The following is a 20405-nucleotide window of genomic DNA, read 5'->3' on the forward strand; positions in this document are numbered from 1 at the left end:
TTCAGATACTCGTTTTAATTCCCACTTCATTTATTTGCCACTCTTTTTTCCTTTCTACAATACTCACATCTATTTTAGCTTCTGGGAACAGCCATGGGGGAACACTGCTAAATGAGGTTGCTTTGGCAGAGGTGATATTCTCCACTCCATATGCCCTCGTTCTTTCCTTACTCATCCAGCCAAACCCACGTCCCTGTAATTTTGCATATTCCCAGCAATCCTGTAATATTCTGTTTGAAATATTTTCTTCTCCACTTCCTTGTAGCCTGACCCAGTATGACAGAGCAAGCCTCTCTCTTCTGATCTCCAGAGGCGTCTCTCGTGCTTCTATCAGAACTGCATTGATAGGGGATGACTTTATCGCTCCAATACACAGCCGATAACGAAAATAGGAAACAGTTGGCCGAAAACCGAATGCCGAAAATGATTAATAGAAATATATATAATGTATACATTTTTTACCAATGTTGTTCAGCTACCTGATTATGGAAAAAGACATGATTATGGCAAAACTTAAGTTAAATAATAATCACTATTATGGGTCCATAAAACATTTATTCAGCACTTTTGAATGCATACAGTACATTCATTCCAAGTCAAGTGCATTTTCTTTTCTCTGTAGGATAACTACAACAAAGTGCATTCAGAACAAAGCCAAGGTGCTTTAAAACTGCATAAACATCTAGGCCAGTAGGCCTACAACAAAATAGTGTAAATAAAGACTGTAACAGCCAGGCCTTCAACAACAACAAATGCACCGATAAGTTTGGTAACCTAACGTGTTGTTGTGATGACGTAATCAAAACGCGGCGACAAGCACGGCGCGCGACCATGCTCGCGGCTGGCTCACAGCCAACAGGCTTGTTTGAGACAAGCGAGACCTGCGCAGACCTGCGCAATTTCGATCAACGTCTTGTTCGTACATTGCATGATGGTTAGTCATTTTGTCCGACTTGCTCTGGAGGCTCGATCACATGAGACGTTGAAATCTCGCGGGACAAACACGCCCGCAGCCTTGAGAGCGAGGCGCGGGGGCGCAGTTCCTCTCCACGGGCTGCGGAAGCAAAATGCTTGATGGGAAAGGACTCGCTGTTATCTCCAGCTGAGTGCTCATTGGTGGGTTTTACCCCGTGCTGCTGATGAAGCTCTCCAATTGGCTCGGCAAAAGTCTGTTGTTGTTTGGTGTCAGTTTTACGTCGCCCCCTCCATTAACATTTTTCATCAGTGTTCCACAATGTTTATCATGAAATTAATATCTACATATGTTATACTATACTTGCACTGCTTACCGTTTTCATACTTTATACATCTTAGCATATTCATACACACTGTTCATACTGCTCACAGGCTGCTGTGTGTATTCATACCCCTCACTGTTTATTCATCATTCAATTCATTCTATATTTTATTCTAGATTGTGTACATTACTTTTCACTTTACTGCTTGTTGCACTCCTGGTTAGAAGCTAAACTGCATTTCGTTGTCTCAGTACCTGTAATCTGTGCAACAACAATAGACTTCAGGCGAGCTTTTTGAGACCTCCCCCGGCTGCGATCGGCTATTCTCGTCTACTTTCGAGGCGAGCCGCAACGCATCTCAAACAAGCCTAACATGTCTGCTTCTTGGAGATATTTTATAATATCAGAGAAAGAGCCGCAGATTGCGATTTGTAAAACGTGTTCAGCTGACATTTCTCGAGGGGGTGTAACTGCAAAGACTTTCACCACTTCGGGATTACTCCACCACTTGAAATCAAAACACCCGGACAAATAAGCGGAGTATGATCAACGTAACCCTGTTCTCTGACTTTAGGCCGAAAACCGAAAGGGCCTTTTTAACTATTTTCGGTGGCCGAATATTCGGTGCATCCCTAGTAAATACCATGTAGCATGACTTGCTTTCTGACATTTTGAATCCCCAGTTATATGACCACCTTTCCACTTTTTTAATCGCTCTAGCTATATTCTCCATTACGTATGGGGCAGTTCTTCCCCTCATCCAAATAGCCCCATCATCTGCGTACAGAGCCGATTGTATGCATGTGTCTAAGCATGTAAATATATAATTAATCATGATGTTAAATAATATTGGACTGGCTGCACTCCCTTGGGGAATACCATTTCCTATTTCAAAATAATTGGAAATATCTGCTCCAACCTTTACTCTAAATGTCCTGTCTGTTAAAAAGGCCCTTACCCAATTGAACATTCTCCCTCCAATACCCATTCTACCCAATTTGATCAGTAGCCCATCCCTCCACATAGTCATACGCCTTTTCAATGTCAAAGTACACTATTGCCATTATCTCTTTCATTTTCAATGTTTTTTCCAAATCGTTACTCACTCTTACTAACGCATCTATTGTGGACCGCCCTTTACGAAATCCGCTCTGAAAACTACTCAGTAGCCCTTTCTGTTCCAGTACATGTGAGAGCCTACCGACAATGATCTTTTCCATCCATTTACATAGGTGTGATGTAAGAGCTATTGGTCTGTAGTTACTGGGGTTAGCTGTATCTTTCACTGGCTTATTGAATGGTAGCACGATTGCTGTTTTCCACACACTTGGCATATCTCCTTCTCTCCAGATTTTATTGAAAAGACTCAGCACCATTTTCATAGTTTCCATAGGTAACGATCTAAACATAGCATAACATAGCTGGTCTTGTCCTGGAGCTGTATATCCTGTACCTTGTAAGGCTATTTTGAGTTCTGACATTGTAAATTCCACATCAAGAGCTGACCTATTATCCTGTCTCTTCTCCTTCACGTTCTCCTTCTCTGCTAGTAACTGCTGTTTTTGCTGCCTATGGATATCACTGAGATGCTCCCCACTATGTACTGCTACAAGTGTCCTTCCTAACATATCTGCCTTCTCTTTATCTGTCACTGCCAGCCTCTCCCCATCAACCAAAGCTGGAATGTTAATGGATTTCCTTTTCCCACTCATCTGCTTAAACATGGACCAGACATCACCTAATGTTACTCCTCTGCCAATGGTAGACCACAATTCTCTCCATGTTCTCTTTTGTGTATATTTGATTGTCCTTCGAGCAGCTGCCCTTTTCCTTTGAAACTATCACATTATTTTGTGTCATGTTTTTCTTTAATTCTCTAAATGCATTGCTCCGCTCTTTATTAGCCCTGCTGCATTCCTAATTCCACCATGGCACCACTTTCTTCCTACCCTTGGTTGTTGCTTTGGGTATACTGTTCTCTGCTGCATTTAGTATATGTTATGTTATTTGGCTTGTAATGACCTCTATGCTTCCCTCTGATGTTAGCAGGTATACCGACTCCTCACACCATATCCTACATTTCCCCCAATCGGCTTTAGCAAAGCACCGCCTGGTTATTACACCTCCTTCCTGCATATATACATTATTATTCATTTTAGTAAGCAATGGATAATGGTCACTTCCTACAGTGGAGTTATTCAAAACAAACCATTTGCATGTATGAACCAAACAGTTTGACACTAATGTCAGATCCAGGCATGAGACTTTCCCCCTGTGTACATCTACTCTTGTGCCATGTCCATCATTAAGGCATACCAGTGTTCTTTCCTCCAGCATTTCTTCCACTATATTTCCGTTACTGTCTGTATGGTTGCTGCCCCATAGACTGTTGTGTGCATTGAAATCACCACACCAAACTTCCTTCCTATGTTTATTTCCTGCTATTTCTTTAAATATATCAGTGGTTAGATTTGGACCTGGGTTGTATAAATTGATTATCCTAATGTTATCTTGTTTTCAGATTTCCACTATAATACAGTCTTATCAGGAGATTGCACCTCCCTATATGCCACACCATCTTTGAGAAATGACTGCAGGATCTCAGGTATGCAAAGTGGACAGGTAGGCGAGAAAGGCCTTTTTGAGTCTCAGAGACCAAGGTCCTTAACACTTTGCATACATTGACTGCACGACTTCAGATCTGTAATGTGGACAGTACACCTCAAATACATCACTACACAACCTGTGGTATTTGAAAATAAGGGAATGACATGTTTATAATATGCTGCAAAACACAACAGATATGCAGGGTTGCGAGTCTGTTTCTAAGGCCATTTTATTTTTGCTAGTCTGATCATTTCAACAAGAGAATAGGATCAAACTGAAAACATCGTAAATATGTTCTAGATACATGAATCATTGGTTCTTTTAGACCAGAACAGACTGCTAACTAAGTTTAAAGTCACAACATTTTATTAAACAAACAGATTATTGGAGAAACTACTCGGCAGATTAATGAACAGTGAAACTCGCTCATGGCCTTTAAGGTGAATACTTTAAGACATTTTTTTCCCACACTCTTAACACCACTATGGTTTTAAGAGTGTGTGAACACGAAGATGTGATTTGAGAGCATCTGATCTAGTGAACGTTTTCCCACACTCTTCACACCAGTACGGATTTTCTCCTGTATGAATACGGTGATGTGTTTTGAGATTACTTGATGTAGTGAAAGTTTTCCCACACTCTTCACAGCTGTATGGTTTTTCTCCAGTATGAATACGTTGATGTGTTTTGAGATAACTTGATGTAGTGAAAGTTGCCCCACACTCTTCACAGCTGTATGGTTTTTCTCCAGTATGAACACGAAGATGTGATTTGAGAGCATCTGATCTCGTGAACGTTTTCCCACACTCTTCACACCAGTACGGTTTTTCTCCAGTATGAATACGGTGATGTGTTTTGAGATGACTTGATGTAGTGAAAGTTGTCCCACACTCTTCACAGCTGTATGGTTTTTCTCCAGTATGAATACGTTGATGTGTTTTGAGATAACTTGATGTAGTGAAAGTTGTCCGGCACTCTTCACAGCTGTAAGGTTTTTTTCCAGTATGAATACGTTGATGTGATTTGAGATCACTTGATCTAGTGAAAGTTGTCCCACACTCTTCACAGCTGTACGGTTTTTCTCCAGTATGAATACGTTGATGTGATTTAAGAGCACCTGATGTAGTGAAAGTTGTCCCACACTCTTCACAGCTGTAAGGTTTTTCTCCAGTATGAATACGGTGATGTGATTTGAGATCACTTGATCTAGTGAAAGTTGTCCCACACTCTTCACAGCTGTACGGTTTTTCTCCAGTATGAATACGTTGATGTGATTTGAGAGCACCCGATGTAGTGAAAGTTGTCCCACACTCTTCACAGCTGTAAGGTTTTTCTCCAGTGTGAATACGTTGATGTGATTTGAGAGCACCTGATGCAGTGAAAGTTTTCCCACACTCTTCACAGCTATACGGTTTTTCTCCCGTGTGAATATGCAGGTGGCTCTTTAAATGTTCAGATGTTGTAAAGGATTTGTCACATTGCTGACAGCTGTGACGTCTCTCTCTTTCTTTCGGTTTCTAGAACAGACGGACAGAGAAAGAGAGAAAGTCAATCTAAAAAGCATGTGTGTGTTAACACAATAAAAACTCACTTAATATAAACCTTGAGTTAACAAAATACTACTTATCAACTGTTTGTGTTTATTATATTTGATACAGTAATACAGCAATATTCTAACCAAAGTATATACCAGAGGTGGGGGACTCGAGTCACATGACTTGACTCGCATATTTTTTGACTTGAGACTTGCTTGACTAACATTGATAAAAGACTCGACTTGACTTTGAATTCATGACTTGAGACTTGACTTAGGCTTGAGACAGATGACTCGAAAGGACTTTACTTTTTAAAATAAAATATTTGCATTGTACTAAGCCCCTAGAGGGCAATGGAAAAAAAAGAAAAGAGAAAGTATCTCGTTCGCAGTAGTAAGTAGGAAGTGGAGCGCACAGGAGACAGCCGTTTCATTGCAGACTGTTATCTTTATGTGGGGAAATACATACATTATTTGAGATATATTTCAAACTCGGACTTCATTTTAGGGACATTTCGACCAGGGGTGTAGAGTTATTTGTTCAAGCACCAGATCGGCAAAACAGGAGAGTCTGTGACTCAGTATCTGCTGCCCACAGCTGTTTTATAGAAGAAAAACCTCCTTCACTTCATGAAATCTCTGCAGCACCAGGAGGCAGTAGCGTGTAACTCAGCAGAATCACAGAAGAGCAGTACCAGCCGCAAAGAGCTGTGCCTTCACTGTGTTTACCTTCATTAGAACAGCTAGCGAGCGACCGCAGGCTGCTACTCAGCCACCTTACTTCTGTATGGTACGGCACGTCTCCGTGCTCCGAGCCCATCTCCTGCAAGAACAGCTGGAACTGACGATGATTCAGGCCACGCGCCCGAATGAAGTTCACTGTCTTCATGACCGTGGTCACTATACCATCCATCCCCAGCACCTTCCCGCACAAAGCTTCTTGATGGATAATGCAATGATACGTTATCAGAGGCGTGTGACAGTTACTTTCTTGCATTTTCTCCTTCATTAGTCCAACCAAGCCCACTTTTCTTCCACACATTGCAGGTGCACCGTCTGTAGTTAATCCCACCAAGTTTTCCCAGGGCAATGCGTTTTTACTGACGGACTTCTCCACCGCATCAAAAATGTCCCGTCCCGTTGTGGTCCCATGCATGGCAGCCACATCCAACAGCTCCTCAGTGACAGAGAGGTCCGACTTCACGCCTCTAATAAAAATAGATAGCTGCGCTGTATCCGTGTTGTCTGTGCTTTCATCAACAGCTAATGAAAAAGCTATGTAGCTGCGTGTCTCTTCGGCCAGCTGTGTTGCCAGGTTTCCTGCTAGTTCCTTAACTCGGTCCGCGATGGTGTTTCTTGATAAACTGACATTTTTAAAAGTCTGTATCTGGTCGGGACACACCTGCTCACAGACCTTCAGCATGCACTGCTTCAAAAACGCTCCCTCTGAAAAAGACTTTGAAGCGCGGGCGATTTCTTCAGCCACAACAAAGCTAGCTTTCACTGCCGCGTTGTTTTTGGTTGTGGCTTTCGCGAACACATTCTGCTGCGATCGCAGTTTGCCTTTTAATTCTTGGGCAATTTGTTGTTTTTCTTGATGGCTAAATTTGGCATACTTACCTCCGTGTTTGGTCTCAAAATGCCGACGTAGATTGTACTCTTTGACAACCGCCACCGCCTCATAACACAAAAGACATACCGGTTTTTCTCCTTGAAGCACAAACATGTATTCGCCTTCCCATCTTTCTTGAAACACCCTTCCATCTGCATCAATTTTTCTCTTCCTGGACATTTTGGGATCATTATTTGTATTTCTCAATTCCACTTGTTGGGAAAATCGCATCGATGTGGAAACACTGCAGTCTAGTGGCGGGATGCCGTCACTTCACGGGTAACATAATCGGCATGTATTGTGGGAAATGTAGTTTTTGGTCACTGCACGCATTTGACTTATTTATTTTTAGACAATCAGACCTATTAAGCTCTCGCGGGCCACATAAAATGACGTGGCGGGCCACATTTGGCCCGCGGGCCTTGGGTTTGACACGTCTGTTCTAGATACATGAATCATTGGTTCTTTTAGACCAAAACAGACTGCTAACTCAACAGGAACTATCAAAAACATCCCAATCAAAGTTTAAAGTCACAACATTTTATTAAACAAACAGATTATTGGAGAAACTACTCGGCAGATTAATGAACAGTGAAACTCGCTCATGGACTTTAAGGTGAAAACATTAAGTAAAAGTTTTCACACACTCTTAACACCACTATGGTTTTAAGAGTGTGTGAACACGAAGATGTGATTTGAGAGCATCTGATCTAGTGAACGTTTTCCCACACTCTTCACAGCTGTAAGGTTTTTCTCCAGTATGAATACGGCGATGTAATGTGAGAGCACCTGATGTAGTGAACGTTTTCCCACACTCTTCACACCAGTACGGTTTTTCTCCAGTATGAATACGGCGATGTAATGTGAGAGCACCTGATGTAGTGAAAGTTGTCCCACATTCTTCACACCTGTAAGGTTTTTCTCCAGTATGAACACGAAGATGTGATTTGAGAGTATCTGATCTAGTGAACGTTTTCCCACACTCTTCACAGCTGTAAGGTTTTTCTCCAGTATGAATACGGCGATGTAATGTGAGAGCACCTGATGTAGTGAACGTTTTCCCACACTCTTCACACCAGTACGGTTTTTCTCCAGTATGAATACGGCGATGTAATGTGAGAGCACCTGATGTAGTGAAAGTTGTCCCACATTCTTCACACCTGTAAGGTTTTTCTCCAGTATGAATACGGCGATGTAATGTGAGAGCACTTGATGTAGTGAAAGTTTTCCCACAATCTTCACAGCTGTACGGTTTTTCTCCAGTATGAATACGGTGATGTTTTTTGAGATAACTTGATGTAGTGAAAGTTTTCCCACACTCTTCACAGCTGTAAGGTTTTTCTCCAGTATGAATACGTTGATGTCCTTTGAGATGACTTGATCTAGTGAAAGTTGTCCCACACTCTTCACAGCTGTACGGTTTTTTTCCAGTATGAATACGGCGATGTAATGTGAGAGCACCTGATCTAGTGAACGTTTTCCCACATTCTTCACACCTGTAAGGTTTTTCTCCAGTATGAATACGGCGATGTAATGTGAGAGCACCTGATGTAGTGAACGTTTTCCCACACTCTTCACACCAGTACGGTTTTTCTCCAGTATGAATACGGCGATGTAATGTGAGAGCACCTGATGTAGTGAAAGTTGTCCCACATTCTTCACACCTGTAAGGTTTTTCTCCAGTATGAACACGAAGATGTGATTTGAGAGTATCTGATCTAGTGAACGTTTTCCCACACTCTTCACAGCTGTAAGGTTTTTCTCCAGTATGAATACGGCGATGTAATGTGAGAGCACCTGATGTAGTGAACGTTTTCCCACACTCTTCACACCAGTACGGTTTTTCTCCAGTATGAATACGGCGATGTAATGTGAGAGCACCTGATGTAGTGAAAGTTGTCCCACATTCTTCACACCTGTAAGGTTTTTCTCCAGTATGAATACGGCGATGTAATGTGAGAGCACTTGATGTAGTGAAAGTTTTCCCACAATCTTCACAGCTGTACGGTTTTTCTCCAGTATGAATACGGTGATGTTTTTTGAGATAACTTGATGTAGTGAAAGTTTTCCCACACTCTTCACAGCTGTAAGGTTTTTCTCCAGTATGAATACGTTGATGTCCTTTGAGATGACTTGATCTAGTGAAAGTTGTCCCACACTCTTCACAGCTGTACGGTTTTTCTCCCGTGTGAATACGCAGGTGGCTCTTTAAATGTTCAGATGTTGTAAAGGATTTGTCACATTGCTGACAGCTGTGACATCTCTCTCTTCCTTTCGGTTTCTAGAACAGACGGACAGAGAAAGAGAGAAAGTCAATCTAAAAAGCATAAATAGACAAGTTAACACAATAAAAACTCACTTAATATAAACCTTGAGTTAAGAAAATACTACTTATCAACTGTTTGTTTATTATATTTGTATTATATTTGATACAGTAATATAGCAATATTCTAACCAAAGTATATACCAGAGGTGGGGGACTCGATTCACATGACTGTACTTGCATATTTTTTGACTTGAGACTTGCTTGACTAACATTGATAAAAGACTCGACTTGACTTTGAATTCATGACTTGAGACTTGACTTAGGCTTGAGACAGATGACTCGAAAGGACTTTACTTTTTAAAATAAAATATTTGCATTGTACTAAGCCCCTAGAGGGCAATGGAAAAAAAAGAAAAGAGAAAGTATCTCGTTCGCAGTAGTAAGTAGGAAGTGGAGCGCACAGGAGACAGCCGTTTCATTGCAGACTGTTATGTTTATGTGGGGAAATACATACATTATTTGAGATATATTTCAAACTCGGACTTCATTTTAGGGACATTTCAGCCAGGGGTCTAGAGTTATTTGTTCAAGCACCGGATCGGCAAAACAGGAGAGTCTGTGAACCAGTCTGCCTTGACCTATGTATTAGTGCTGTAGCGATGCGTCGACTTCAAAATATCGTCGACGACATATTTCCGCGTCGACGCATCACCACACACACGTGGGTCACCCAAAACAACAACAAGCAGTTCGCAATCGCACTTTAAACACTATGGAGACTGAAACGGCTACCACCTCCTCCTCACAGGATTGCGCACGAAGCCCTGTAAAAAGCGCCCAAACAAAAACATCTCGCCCTAGGTCTTTCAAATTGAATTTATTGACATCTCCAATATCAACGTAAGAGCTTGTTCGGGGGGTGCTAACACTTAACCATAAACTTTATCGTTTACTTTCTCCGTCTTTATATGTAGATATTACTTTTCTCCGTTAATCTCTGTCACGTTGTTTCCATAGCAACAACAACTTCCTGTCAACAGCGCTACCTCTTCAAAATGAAAGCATATTCATAAATAGGAACAGCCCTAGTGTGTTTTGCAGCTTGAGCTCTGTGCACTTCGGTAGTGCTAACTATCTTATAGCTCTCTGTGCAGTTTGTTCGTGCTTGGTTGGTTAGTAGTTAATGTTAGCTACCTAGCTAGCGGCGCCAGCTGTGTGTTAGTTAACGTTTGTCAGCATTTAATGTTGGCTGGAATGGTAGCTAGTTTACGTCTGCAGAACACCGCTATCTAGCCGCTACTAACCCGGAACGAACAAACTGCACAGAGAGCTAACTCATGTTGTGGTCGTTTACGAGTCAAACATAACATTAGACTAACGCTAGTCAGCTTATAGTATCAATGTATGTCAACTAACGGAGCCAAGCAATGTCCAGGCCAGGGCTGCACGTAAGCTGGTGCGCAGTTGTCATGAATGAAGTAATGTTTTTTGGTATTTATTTGAGATACATTATGTTTTTTATAAATCGAACAACAGAAAAATAATCGTTAGATTAGTCAACTAATCGATTAAATAATCGCCCGATTAATCGTTTTCAAAATAATCGTTTCCCCCAGCACTACTATGTATTCATGTCTGTGACTCAGTATCTGCTGCCCACAGCTGTTTTATAGAAGGAAAACCTCCTTCACTTCATGAAATCTCTAACTCAGCAGAATCTCAGAAGAGCAGCACCAGCTGCGCCTTCACTGTGTTTACCTTCATAAGAACAGCTAACGAGCGACCACAGGCTGCTACGTTTTTTACACACACACACACACACACACACACACACACACACACACACACTCCCCCTATTACCCGTTTTATGATTGCAGAGCCTCACTCTTCATTGTTGTTAATGTTGAAAATAAAACCCTAGTTTCATAACCACTGTCTTTTAACTGATTTAAATGCGGAAACTGGGGTTATTCATCAGGATTTTGTAGGGCTTGACTTGCTTGACTCTCACCCCAGTAACTTGAGGCTTGCACATGGATGACTTACTCCCACACCTGGTATACAGGAGACAGAGGGAGACATCATCCTGTCACTGCGAGTCTCAGTATGCTCCGTTCGTCGTGTTTTGTTTTAGTTTTTTGGTCTAATTATTGTCTAAACTTTGTGGTGTCTGTATGAAATGTCATTTTGAGAGACCATGCTTTTGATCCTGTGGATTACATGTGCCTTCTGCAGACCATGTCTGGCCATTCAACTTTGCAAGACACACCTGAGTGACACCACGAACAGGCGAGGAGCCCCGGCCTCTATGCTGCTACAGCCGCGAGGCTATGCTAGAGCTACAATGGGATCGGCTTCCTACGAATACACCAAGCCACCTGTGCTCTTCGATATTGGATGAAATCCCTCGGGAGCCGGTTAGAAACACCAGGAAAAAGAGATGAGGAAGGAGGGGAGGCGTTCAGAATCGCCTACGGCGGAGATTCAGCCGGCCACCACTTCCATCCATCATTCTCACAAACCTGCGCTCATTGAGCAACAACGTGGACACACTAAGGACATACACAAGGTACTGTCATGAATTTCTTGAGGCCTCTTTGTTATATTTCACAGAAAGTTGGCTACAATCTACAAAGCCTGAATCTCTCTTTGAAGTACCTGGATTCACCCTTATTCGAGCAGACAGTGATGCGAACTCGGGGGAAACCAGAGGAGGCGGTATTTGTGTGTATATTAATGATCTGTGGTTCCGATCATACTCAGCCAAATGTAAAACCTGCAATCCCAACGTAGAAATTCTCGGCATGACGTTAAGACCCTTTTATCTGCCTAGAAAATTCGGGTGTATTTTACCGTTTGTTGTTTATGTGCCTCCCAGCGGGAGAGGACACTAGAGGCTTCTCAATTCTTACATTTCCCCTCCTCGACTCCCCTCATCGAGACTTAGTCCCGCCCACAGGAGATGCGAGCGGAGGACCGAGGAGCGGAACCGAGGAGAGAGGAGGGGAAGCAGCAGGCGGTTAGAGAAATGAGAACTCCTCTCCTCTGAGCGGTCATTTTAAAGAAACGTCCATTAATGATGACAGGAGGCACAGCAGCGACTTATATATACAGTATATATTTACTTTGATTCATTCACAGTGCGGTATAATGAGACAATAACAGGCTACAGATGCGGACAAATACACATATATATTTATATAAATATATACAATTTCAGAATCAAACAAGTATGAGAGCACTCTCATAATAACGTAACACAATCAGAGACTGGATATATCCCCCCCTCTCTCTGGTCGCTGAAATGGGGAATTGAAATTACAGCCCAAAAGTTGTATTAACAAGTAGGCTATTAAAAGTAAGCAAAGGACACCAAACCAACTGAGACCCGTCTGTCCGCCGTACGCACTGTACAACACACACACACTGTACAACACGCACCTACACACTGTACCACACACACCTACTACAGCTCGGAAAGCATAATCAGGCTACAGCCGTTGTGTATTTTATTATGTATTGTGAAGCACTAAATGGTCTTCTAAAAATATATCAACTAAAGCAAATAAAGAGAGTAGGCCTGTTATACTGAGTGATATATATTATACACACTGCTCTGCTTTCTGCACGGACCTCACAGCTGTTCTCTCTGGAAATATCGTGTCGCGATGAAAGCAGTTTCTAAAATAATATCCAGAGGATGCATGCAGAGCTGTCATTGGCTGAGATAAGTCCGGCCGTGCGTCACGCCTCCACCGTTCCCGGAAATGCATCCGTGGAGGACCCATCAGTGTCTCCTCGGTTAGAGCTCCCCCAGAGAGCCTCCTCGATGCTCGATCCTTATTTAGAGAAATGACATGTCCTTCAAAATGGCGCGCTGAAATTCATTACCGGGTCACTACCGGATGACCGAGGAGGGGAAATTTGAGTATTGAGAAACCTATTATGTGTCTAAATACAGACCACCAATACTGAACTCTGATCATAATGTTGTGAATATGATACCAGTGTATAAGACCAAACTGAAGGGAAGTCAACCAGAAAAGAAAGTAATAAGGACATGGGCAAATGAAAGTAGGGAACAGTTGAAAGCCTGTTTTGATTGGACAGATTGGGACATTTTTCAGGAAGGTTCACCAGATGAAATAACTACTGTTACCAAAGACTATTAGGGATGCTCTGATCGCCAATTTTGGGGCCGATCGCCGGAATCAGTATTGGCCGATACCGATCGCCGATCCGATCGAGTGGGCGGGGCCTAAATGGAAGATTTAAACATCACTTTAAATCTTCCATTTAAAGTGATGTTTAAAACTCAGTTAATGGGGCTCATTCACTGGAGCTTCCACAAACAACAATCAACTTAATCATTACATTCAAATGATGTACATTATTCAAGTTTACATTCGCTTTGGATAATAACTAGGGTTGCAAAGGGGCGGAACGTTTCCGGTAAATTTCCGGAAAGTTTCCATGGGAATTTAAGCTAGGGAATTTTGGAAATATTCGATGCAAAATTAAACAAAAAACATGACATTTCAACACATTTTTTTTTTTTTTAAAGTAGAACAGAACAAGTTTTAATTATTTTATTGAACAATTATTTGTTTCATTGAAGAACGAAAACAGGTGTAGGAGCCAATTAACATCTGTGGGTATAAAGGTAGGAACCCATGTTTGGTGGTGAGAGGTTCCGCCGGAAGGCCATACAGTTTTTGACCACAGACGGAGAACACACACACACGAAGCACACACACAAACACGGGATTACAAGCAAAGCAAAGGTATTGTGTAAACGGTAATATCGTGTGGTGAATATGGAAAGAAGCAAGTAAAATGGAAACCAGTAAAAGTGAAAATAAATGGACTGTTTCGAACTGGACACTTTGTTTCTGACCTTTATTCGGCAGCAAACTTGTGTGCGTCAATTACCCCCACAAAGCGGATCCTCAGAGGCCTAAAGCGTTGGCTTAGCCTCTACATATAGTCAAAAACTAGCCTTTTTTGGAGTTACACAAGACGACATTTTTCGTTGCGTTTATCGAACGCTGAGAGCGGCTGCTCACCTTCTACCGGACGCCGAGAGGAGGAAAACAACACGCCGGCTGCTCAGCTGTTATCAGCCACCTGACGCCGAGAGGAGGACGGCGACAACTCGTTTGCTCATCTGCTGAACAGGAAGGCAACAGGAGCAACGCGGTGAATGGTGCCGGGAAGCTTTTCGCCGTTTGTCACGGAACTACGTTCATCTAAGGAGGTGTTAGAGCCATTCTCTGTGTTGACAATGAGTGTATTAATTTAGATCTTAATATATTCTTTCCATTTATGTATTAGTACCGAATTCAATATTTGGAGAAAAACTTTGATTTACTGCGAGCCATCCCTGTTATATAAGGAAGGGGTGGGACTGAGCGTGAGGAGGAAATGGTCACCAGCAATGAACGGGGAATCGGAACAGTCTTTGACCTCACGTTACACAGATTATTTTGTTTATTTTGTTTGTTTAAATATATGGAAGCAAATAAATCGGCCAAGGAAGGCAAAGAAATCAGCGCTTACAGAGCTTTATTTGGATGGTTTTTAACGTGTGAGTCAAGAAGCGGATCCCTGTTGACGTGGCACAGTTTTAGATATCCCACAAGAATGGGCAACGACAGGAGGTACAGTTGGGCAAAAAAGTATTTAGTCAGCCACCAATTGTGCAAGTTCTCCCACTTAAAAAGATGAGGCCTGTAATTTTCATCCTAGATACACTTCAGCTATGAGAGACAGAATGAGAAGAAAAGAATCCAGAAAATCACATTGTAGGATTTTCAATGAATTCATTGGTAAATTCCTCGGTAAAATAAGTATTTGGTCACCTACAAACAAACAAGATTTCTGGCTCTCACAGACCTGTAACTTCTTCTTTAAGAGCCTCCTCTGTCCTCCACTTGTTAACTGTATTAATGGCACCGGTTTGAACTCGTTATCAGTATAAAAGACACCTGTCCACAACCTCAAACAGTCACACTCCAAACTCCACTATGGCCAAGACCAAAGAGCTGTCAAAGGACACCAGAAACAAAATTGTAGACCTGCACCAGGCTGGGAAGACTGAATCTGCAATAGGTAAGCAGCTTGGTGGGAAGAAATCAACTGTGGGAGCAATTATTAGAAAATGGAAGACATACAAGACCACTGATAATCTCCCTCGATCTGGGGCTCCACGCAAGATCTCACCCCGTGGGGTCAAAATTATCACAAGAACAGTGAGCAAAAATCCCCGAACCACACGGGGGGACCTAGTCAATGACCTGCAGAGAGCTGGGACCAAAGTAACAAAGGCTACCATCAGTAACACACTACGCCGCCAGGGACTCAAATCCTGCAGTGCCAGACGTGTCCCCCTGCTTAAGCCAGTACATGTCCAGGCCCGTCTGAAGTTTGCTAGAGAGCATTTAGATGATCCAGAAGAGGATTGGGAGAATGTCATATGGTCAGATGAAACCAAAATAGAACTTTTTGGTAAAAACTCAACAAGACGTGTTTGGAGGAGAAAGAATGCTGAGTTGCATCCAAAGAACACCTACTGTGAAACATGGGGGGGGAAACATCATGCTTTGGGGCTGTGTTTCTGCAAAGGGACCAGGACGACTGATCCGTGTAAAGGAAAGAATGAATGGGGCCATGTATCGTGAGATTTTCAGTGACAACCTCCTTTCATCAGCAAGGTCATTGAAGATGAAACGTGGCTGGGTCTTTCAGCATTACAATGATCCCAAACACACCGCCCGGGCAACGAAGGAGTGGCTTCGTAAGAAGCATTTCAAGGTCCTGGAGTGGCCTAGCCAGTCTCCAGATCTCAACCCCATAGAAAATCTTTGGAGGGAGTTGAAAGTCCGTGTTGCCCAGCGACAGCCCCAAAACATCACTGCTCTAGAGGAGATCTGCATGGAGGAATGGGCCAAAATACCAGCAACAGTATGTGAAAACCTTGTGAAGACTTACAGAAAACGTTTGACCTCTGTCATTGCCAACAAAGGGTATATAACAAAGTATTGAGATGAACTTTTATTATTGACCAAATACTTATTTTCCACCATCATTTGCAAATAAATTCTTTAAAAATCAGACCGTGATTTTCTGGATTTCTTTTTCTCATTTTGTCTCTCATAGTTGAGGTATACCTAGGATGAAAATTACAGGCCTCTCATCTTTTTAAGTGGGAGAACTTGCAGAATTGGTGTCTGAGTAAATACTTTTTTGCCCCACTGTATGTGTAGCGTGCTACAACCGGTTTAAATGGCCATAGGAATTAAGTTGTGTGCACACATAAGGGCGTAATTCCAATGCATTGGTTGTGAAAGGGATGAACAATAAGCGCTTGCATTGTACTGATTGATTTGTGACAATCCGTTTGACTTTAAGACATTCAAATATGGAGGAGAGCGCTGCGGACGTACCAGCAGCTGACAGCGCGTCTCTGGCAAGCTGGATAGCTTGGCCAGCTGTAGTGATGCGCAAAGCACTAAGCGGGTAGTTAAACTCTCTGCCAAAGCACTTGCGGAAAAACTTGAGGTTGCAAAATGGCAGAAAGGCTAAGCTAAATAAAGCTAGCAAATTAAGAACAAATATAAAAGATTTGATGTTAAATGGTGAACATGCTAAGGTTCAAAATGCTCTTGATGGTTATATTGAATTGTGTGTTGAAGCCAGGTCTATGCAAGACACTTCAATGGGTTTATTGCCACATGATGAAAGGGAAAGACATGAAAAATGGTTTAAAGCCAAAATGATTTTCAATGATGAATGTATTGTCCAAATCAAGGTGTGGGTTGGTCAAACCAAAGGTACTGGTGATAATAATGATGAAATCAATCCTGATGACAGTGTTTCTAATGTTGGTAAATGTTCAAACAAAAGTGACAGCAGTACAAAGTCAAGTACAACTTCATCTGCACAAATTATAGCAGCAGAAAAGGCTGCAATTGTTGCTCGCTTGGCAGGTTTAACTGAGAGGCATGCACTGGAGGAACAGGAGCTACAATTAAAGCGGAGAAAGGAACAGCTTGATTTGGAAACTGAGCTAGCTGTATCTACTGCTAGGCTAGCAGTTCCACAGGGTTCACATTCACGACGTTCCTCTTTTGCACCAACAAATGGAATGAAACTGGCATGGTTAAACATACTTAACCCCCTGGCAAAGGAGTATGATTCCACATCAAGGAAAATATCCTCCAGCAAACCAACAAAGATGGACATGGAAGCAAGCTGAAAGGCAGTTTGCATTTAAGGAAGATGCTTATGTACAAAATAAAATATCTGGGAACATCACATGGGTTGACAACTGGTGAATCAACTGCATGGGAAAGTCAACAGGAAAATCACCATCAGCAAATCAGAGAATTCCACCTGAAGGTTTATTCACGATAATGCAAAAGCAAAATGAAATAACAGCTGCACTGGTTCACCAGCAACGTTTACTGTCTCTACCAAGAGACATTCCTATATTTGATGGAGACCTGTTTCAGTAAAAGGCTTTCATTAAAGCATTTGAACAAGGAGTGGAAAACAAAGCCAGCAAAGCTGCTTGTACTATTTAGAACAGATCACAAAAGGACAGCCACAGGAACTGGTTCGTAGCTGCCAGCACATGGCTCCAGAACGTGGCTACATTGTGGCAAAGGGTCTTTTGCAAGAACATTTTGGGAATGAGTACAAGATCGCTGCTGCTTACATAGTCAAGGCTTTAGCTTGGCCAACAATAACAGAGGCAGAAGACATTAAAGCACTACAAGCCTATGCTTTTTTTCTGCGTGGATGTGCTAATGTGAGGGAAGAACATCAGTACATGCAGGAGTTGGATATGCCCTCCAATATGAAAATGGTTGTCTTCAAGTTGCCATACAAACTAAGGGAACAATGGAGAAACAAAGCTCATAACATCATGGAAGCCTCAAACAACAGAGCTCAATTCATAGACTTGGTCAAATTCATTGAGACACATGTACGAGTCCTTTCTGATCCGATCTTTGGAGACATCGAGGATTCAGGACATAAACCAGTTGCTATAAAAATCTTCCAACATGTTTCAGCCACAATCAAAGAACAGAATGAAAGGAAGTAGTTTTGCCGCTACAGTATTCCCAATGAGTGAAGTCGGAATTAAAATGACAAATAACTAGGGGTGTAACGGTTCACAGAAGTCACGGTTCGGTTCATACCCCGGTTTGGGGCTCACGGTTCGGTACGGTTTCGGTACAACAAGGAAAAGCAAAACATTTTTTATTTTTGCTGTTATTTATTTTTAACAGTAGTGCAAGTTTTGGTATGAAAATAAGGAACTCTAACATTTGGAATCATTAACTGTAGTACACAGTTAAAAACAAACCACAAACAGTAACACACACACTCAGATGGTCATATTATTTATAATGAAAGCGTTTCAATCAAAATCAATAAAAGGCAATACAGAACTGTATAACATATCCTGATGTCAAAATATAAAACTAAATAAAATCTGTAACTTTAGGGGCAATGTCTAACATGTGTAATTAACTTGTGAGTGTGTGAGGCCATTATGCCTAACTAAAAGATACTCAAGCTTTACTCTATTTTCAAGTTTTTCTTCAAAAATATGAGTTTGTCTACGTTGTCAGTAGTGAGAGCAGATCTGTTGGCGGTAACTATGTCACCTGCCGTCGAGAACACCCTCTCCCTGGGGACTGAGACTGACTCGGAGGTGATTGAGCATGTTTGACGTGTTACCATTAGCATACCGCACCGCTGTCGAAAAACGCCGACACACCGTCCTCGTCCGATCCACCACTCGCACCCCATCATTGTTGTAGTCCACAGGGAACCCGAAATGTTCCCACACAGCTGATTTAAAAGAAGCAGGTGGGTTCTAGCTCCTGTGTGTTGTGTGAACTCGCCAATCGCCATAGCTGCTAACTTTTCTTCTTCATGTATTGTGTTCGTTTTGTTGTGTTTTGTTCTTGTTCTTCATTTGTCATTTACGGGCGGCTGGCTTTTAGGCGCAATACCGCCCCCTGGATTATATATAGTGTATTACTGCCTTGAGTGACAGACTTTTTTCCCACTCGTAAAAAAAGGCGTATTCGCCGTGTGACTGCATGTGCCGAACCGTGACGTCCGAACCGTGACGGTACGGGACGAATACGGATACCGTTACACCCCTACAAATAACTCAAAACCACAGGAGAGCTTGGTGTGTCATTGTTGTGATCACAACACTCACGTTTTGGACAGATGTAAGCAGTTCAGCAAAAGGAAGCACTGAGACAAAATTCAATTTCTAAAAGGAGAAAGGAATTTGCTTTGGATGATTGTGTATTGGACACATAAGCCGGGAATGTAAACAACGCTTGATCTGTGAGGTTTGTGATAAGCAACATCCTACTGCGCTCCACATAAATACATCTAATGTGGAATTGGGACAAACCGCTAAATCACAAACCCCCCCCTCAGACATGTGGACGTACAGTGGCCGGAAATGATGGCTGCATTCTTTCAATTATTCCAGTGCAGGTCAAGTCCACAAAGGGAAGTGAGATTATACAGACCTATGTATTTTTAGATCCGGGAAGCACAGCCACATTCTGCTCAGAAGATCTCATGCACAGATTAAACATCACAGGAAAAAGAAATAATTTTCTTTTGAAGACTATGGGACAGAAAAAGGTCGTTCCAGCTTACTCCTTATTTGGGATGGAGGTATCTGGTCTTGAGGAAAATAACTTTTATCCTCTTCCAGAAGTCCTCACACAGAACCAAATGCCAGTAACCAAAGAAAACATTGCTACAGACGCAGATGTGAAGAGGTGGAATCATTTGTCAAAAGCTCATATCCCCAGCATAAATGCCAATGTTGACATGTTGATTGGAACCAACGCTCCCAAGATATTGGAACCTTGGGAAATTGTCAACAGTTGTGGAAATGGCCCATACGCTATAAGAACAGTGTTGGGATGGGTCATCAATGGTCCTTTACATGGAAGCAGCAATGGCAGCGATGTTGACATGGAGCTTTCTTCTGTTGTGGTGAATAGGATTTCTATTTCCAAATTGGAGCTCATGCTTAGCAGTCAGTATAATCATGCCTTTAATGAAAAGCCCTCAGAGGAAAAAGAGATGTCAAGGGAA

General features: G+C 42.1%; 1 protein-coding gene across 4 annotated transcripts in view; it reads right to left on the minus strand.

Annotated features, from left to right (window-relative positions):
• Window positions 1-535: 535 nt before the first annotated feature.
• Window positions 536-20405, minus strand: part of LOC307031635 (uncharacterized protein) — an 82159-nt gene continuing 62289 nt past the window's right edge. For 3 of the 4 annotated variants that reach the window (XM_079668886.1, XM_079668885.1, XM_079668884.1), the window contains one exon: window positions 536-9272. In XM_079668886.1, the coding sequence (XP_079525012.1) occupies window positions 7650-9272 (1623 nt within the window). In that variant the 3' untranslated portion in view covers window positions 536-7649. The remainder of the gene's footprint in view (window positions 9273-20405) is intronic. The other variant, XR_013806018.1, reaches the window with a different exon arrangement.

This window comes from Notothenia rossii (genome assembly GCF_949606895.1).
Source record: "Notothenia rossii genome assembly, chromosome: 3".
Taxonomy (NCBI): Eukaryota; Metazoa; Chordata; class Actinopteri; order Perciformes; family Nototheniidae; genus Notothenia; species Notothenia rossii.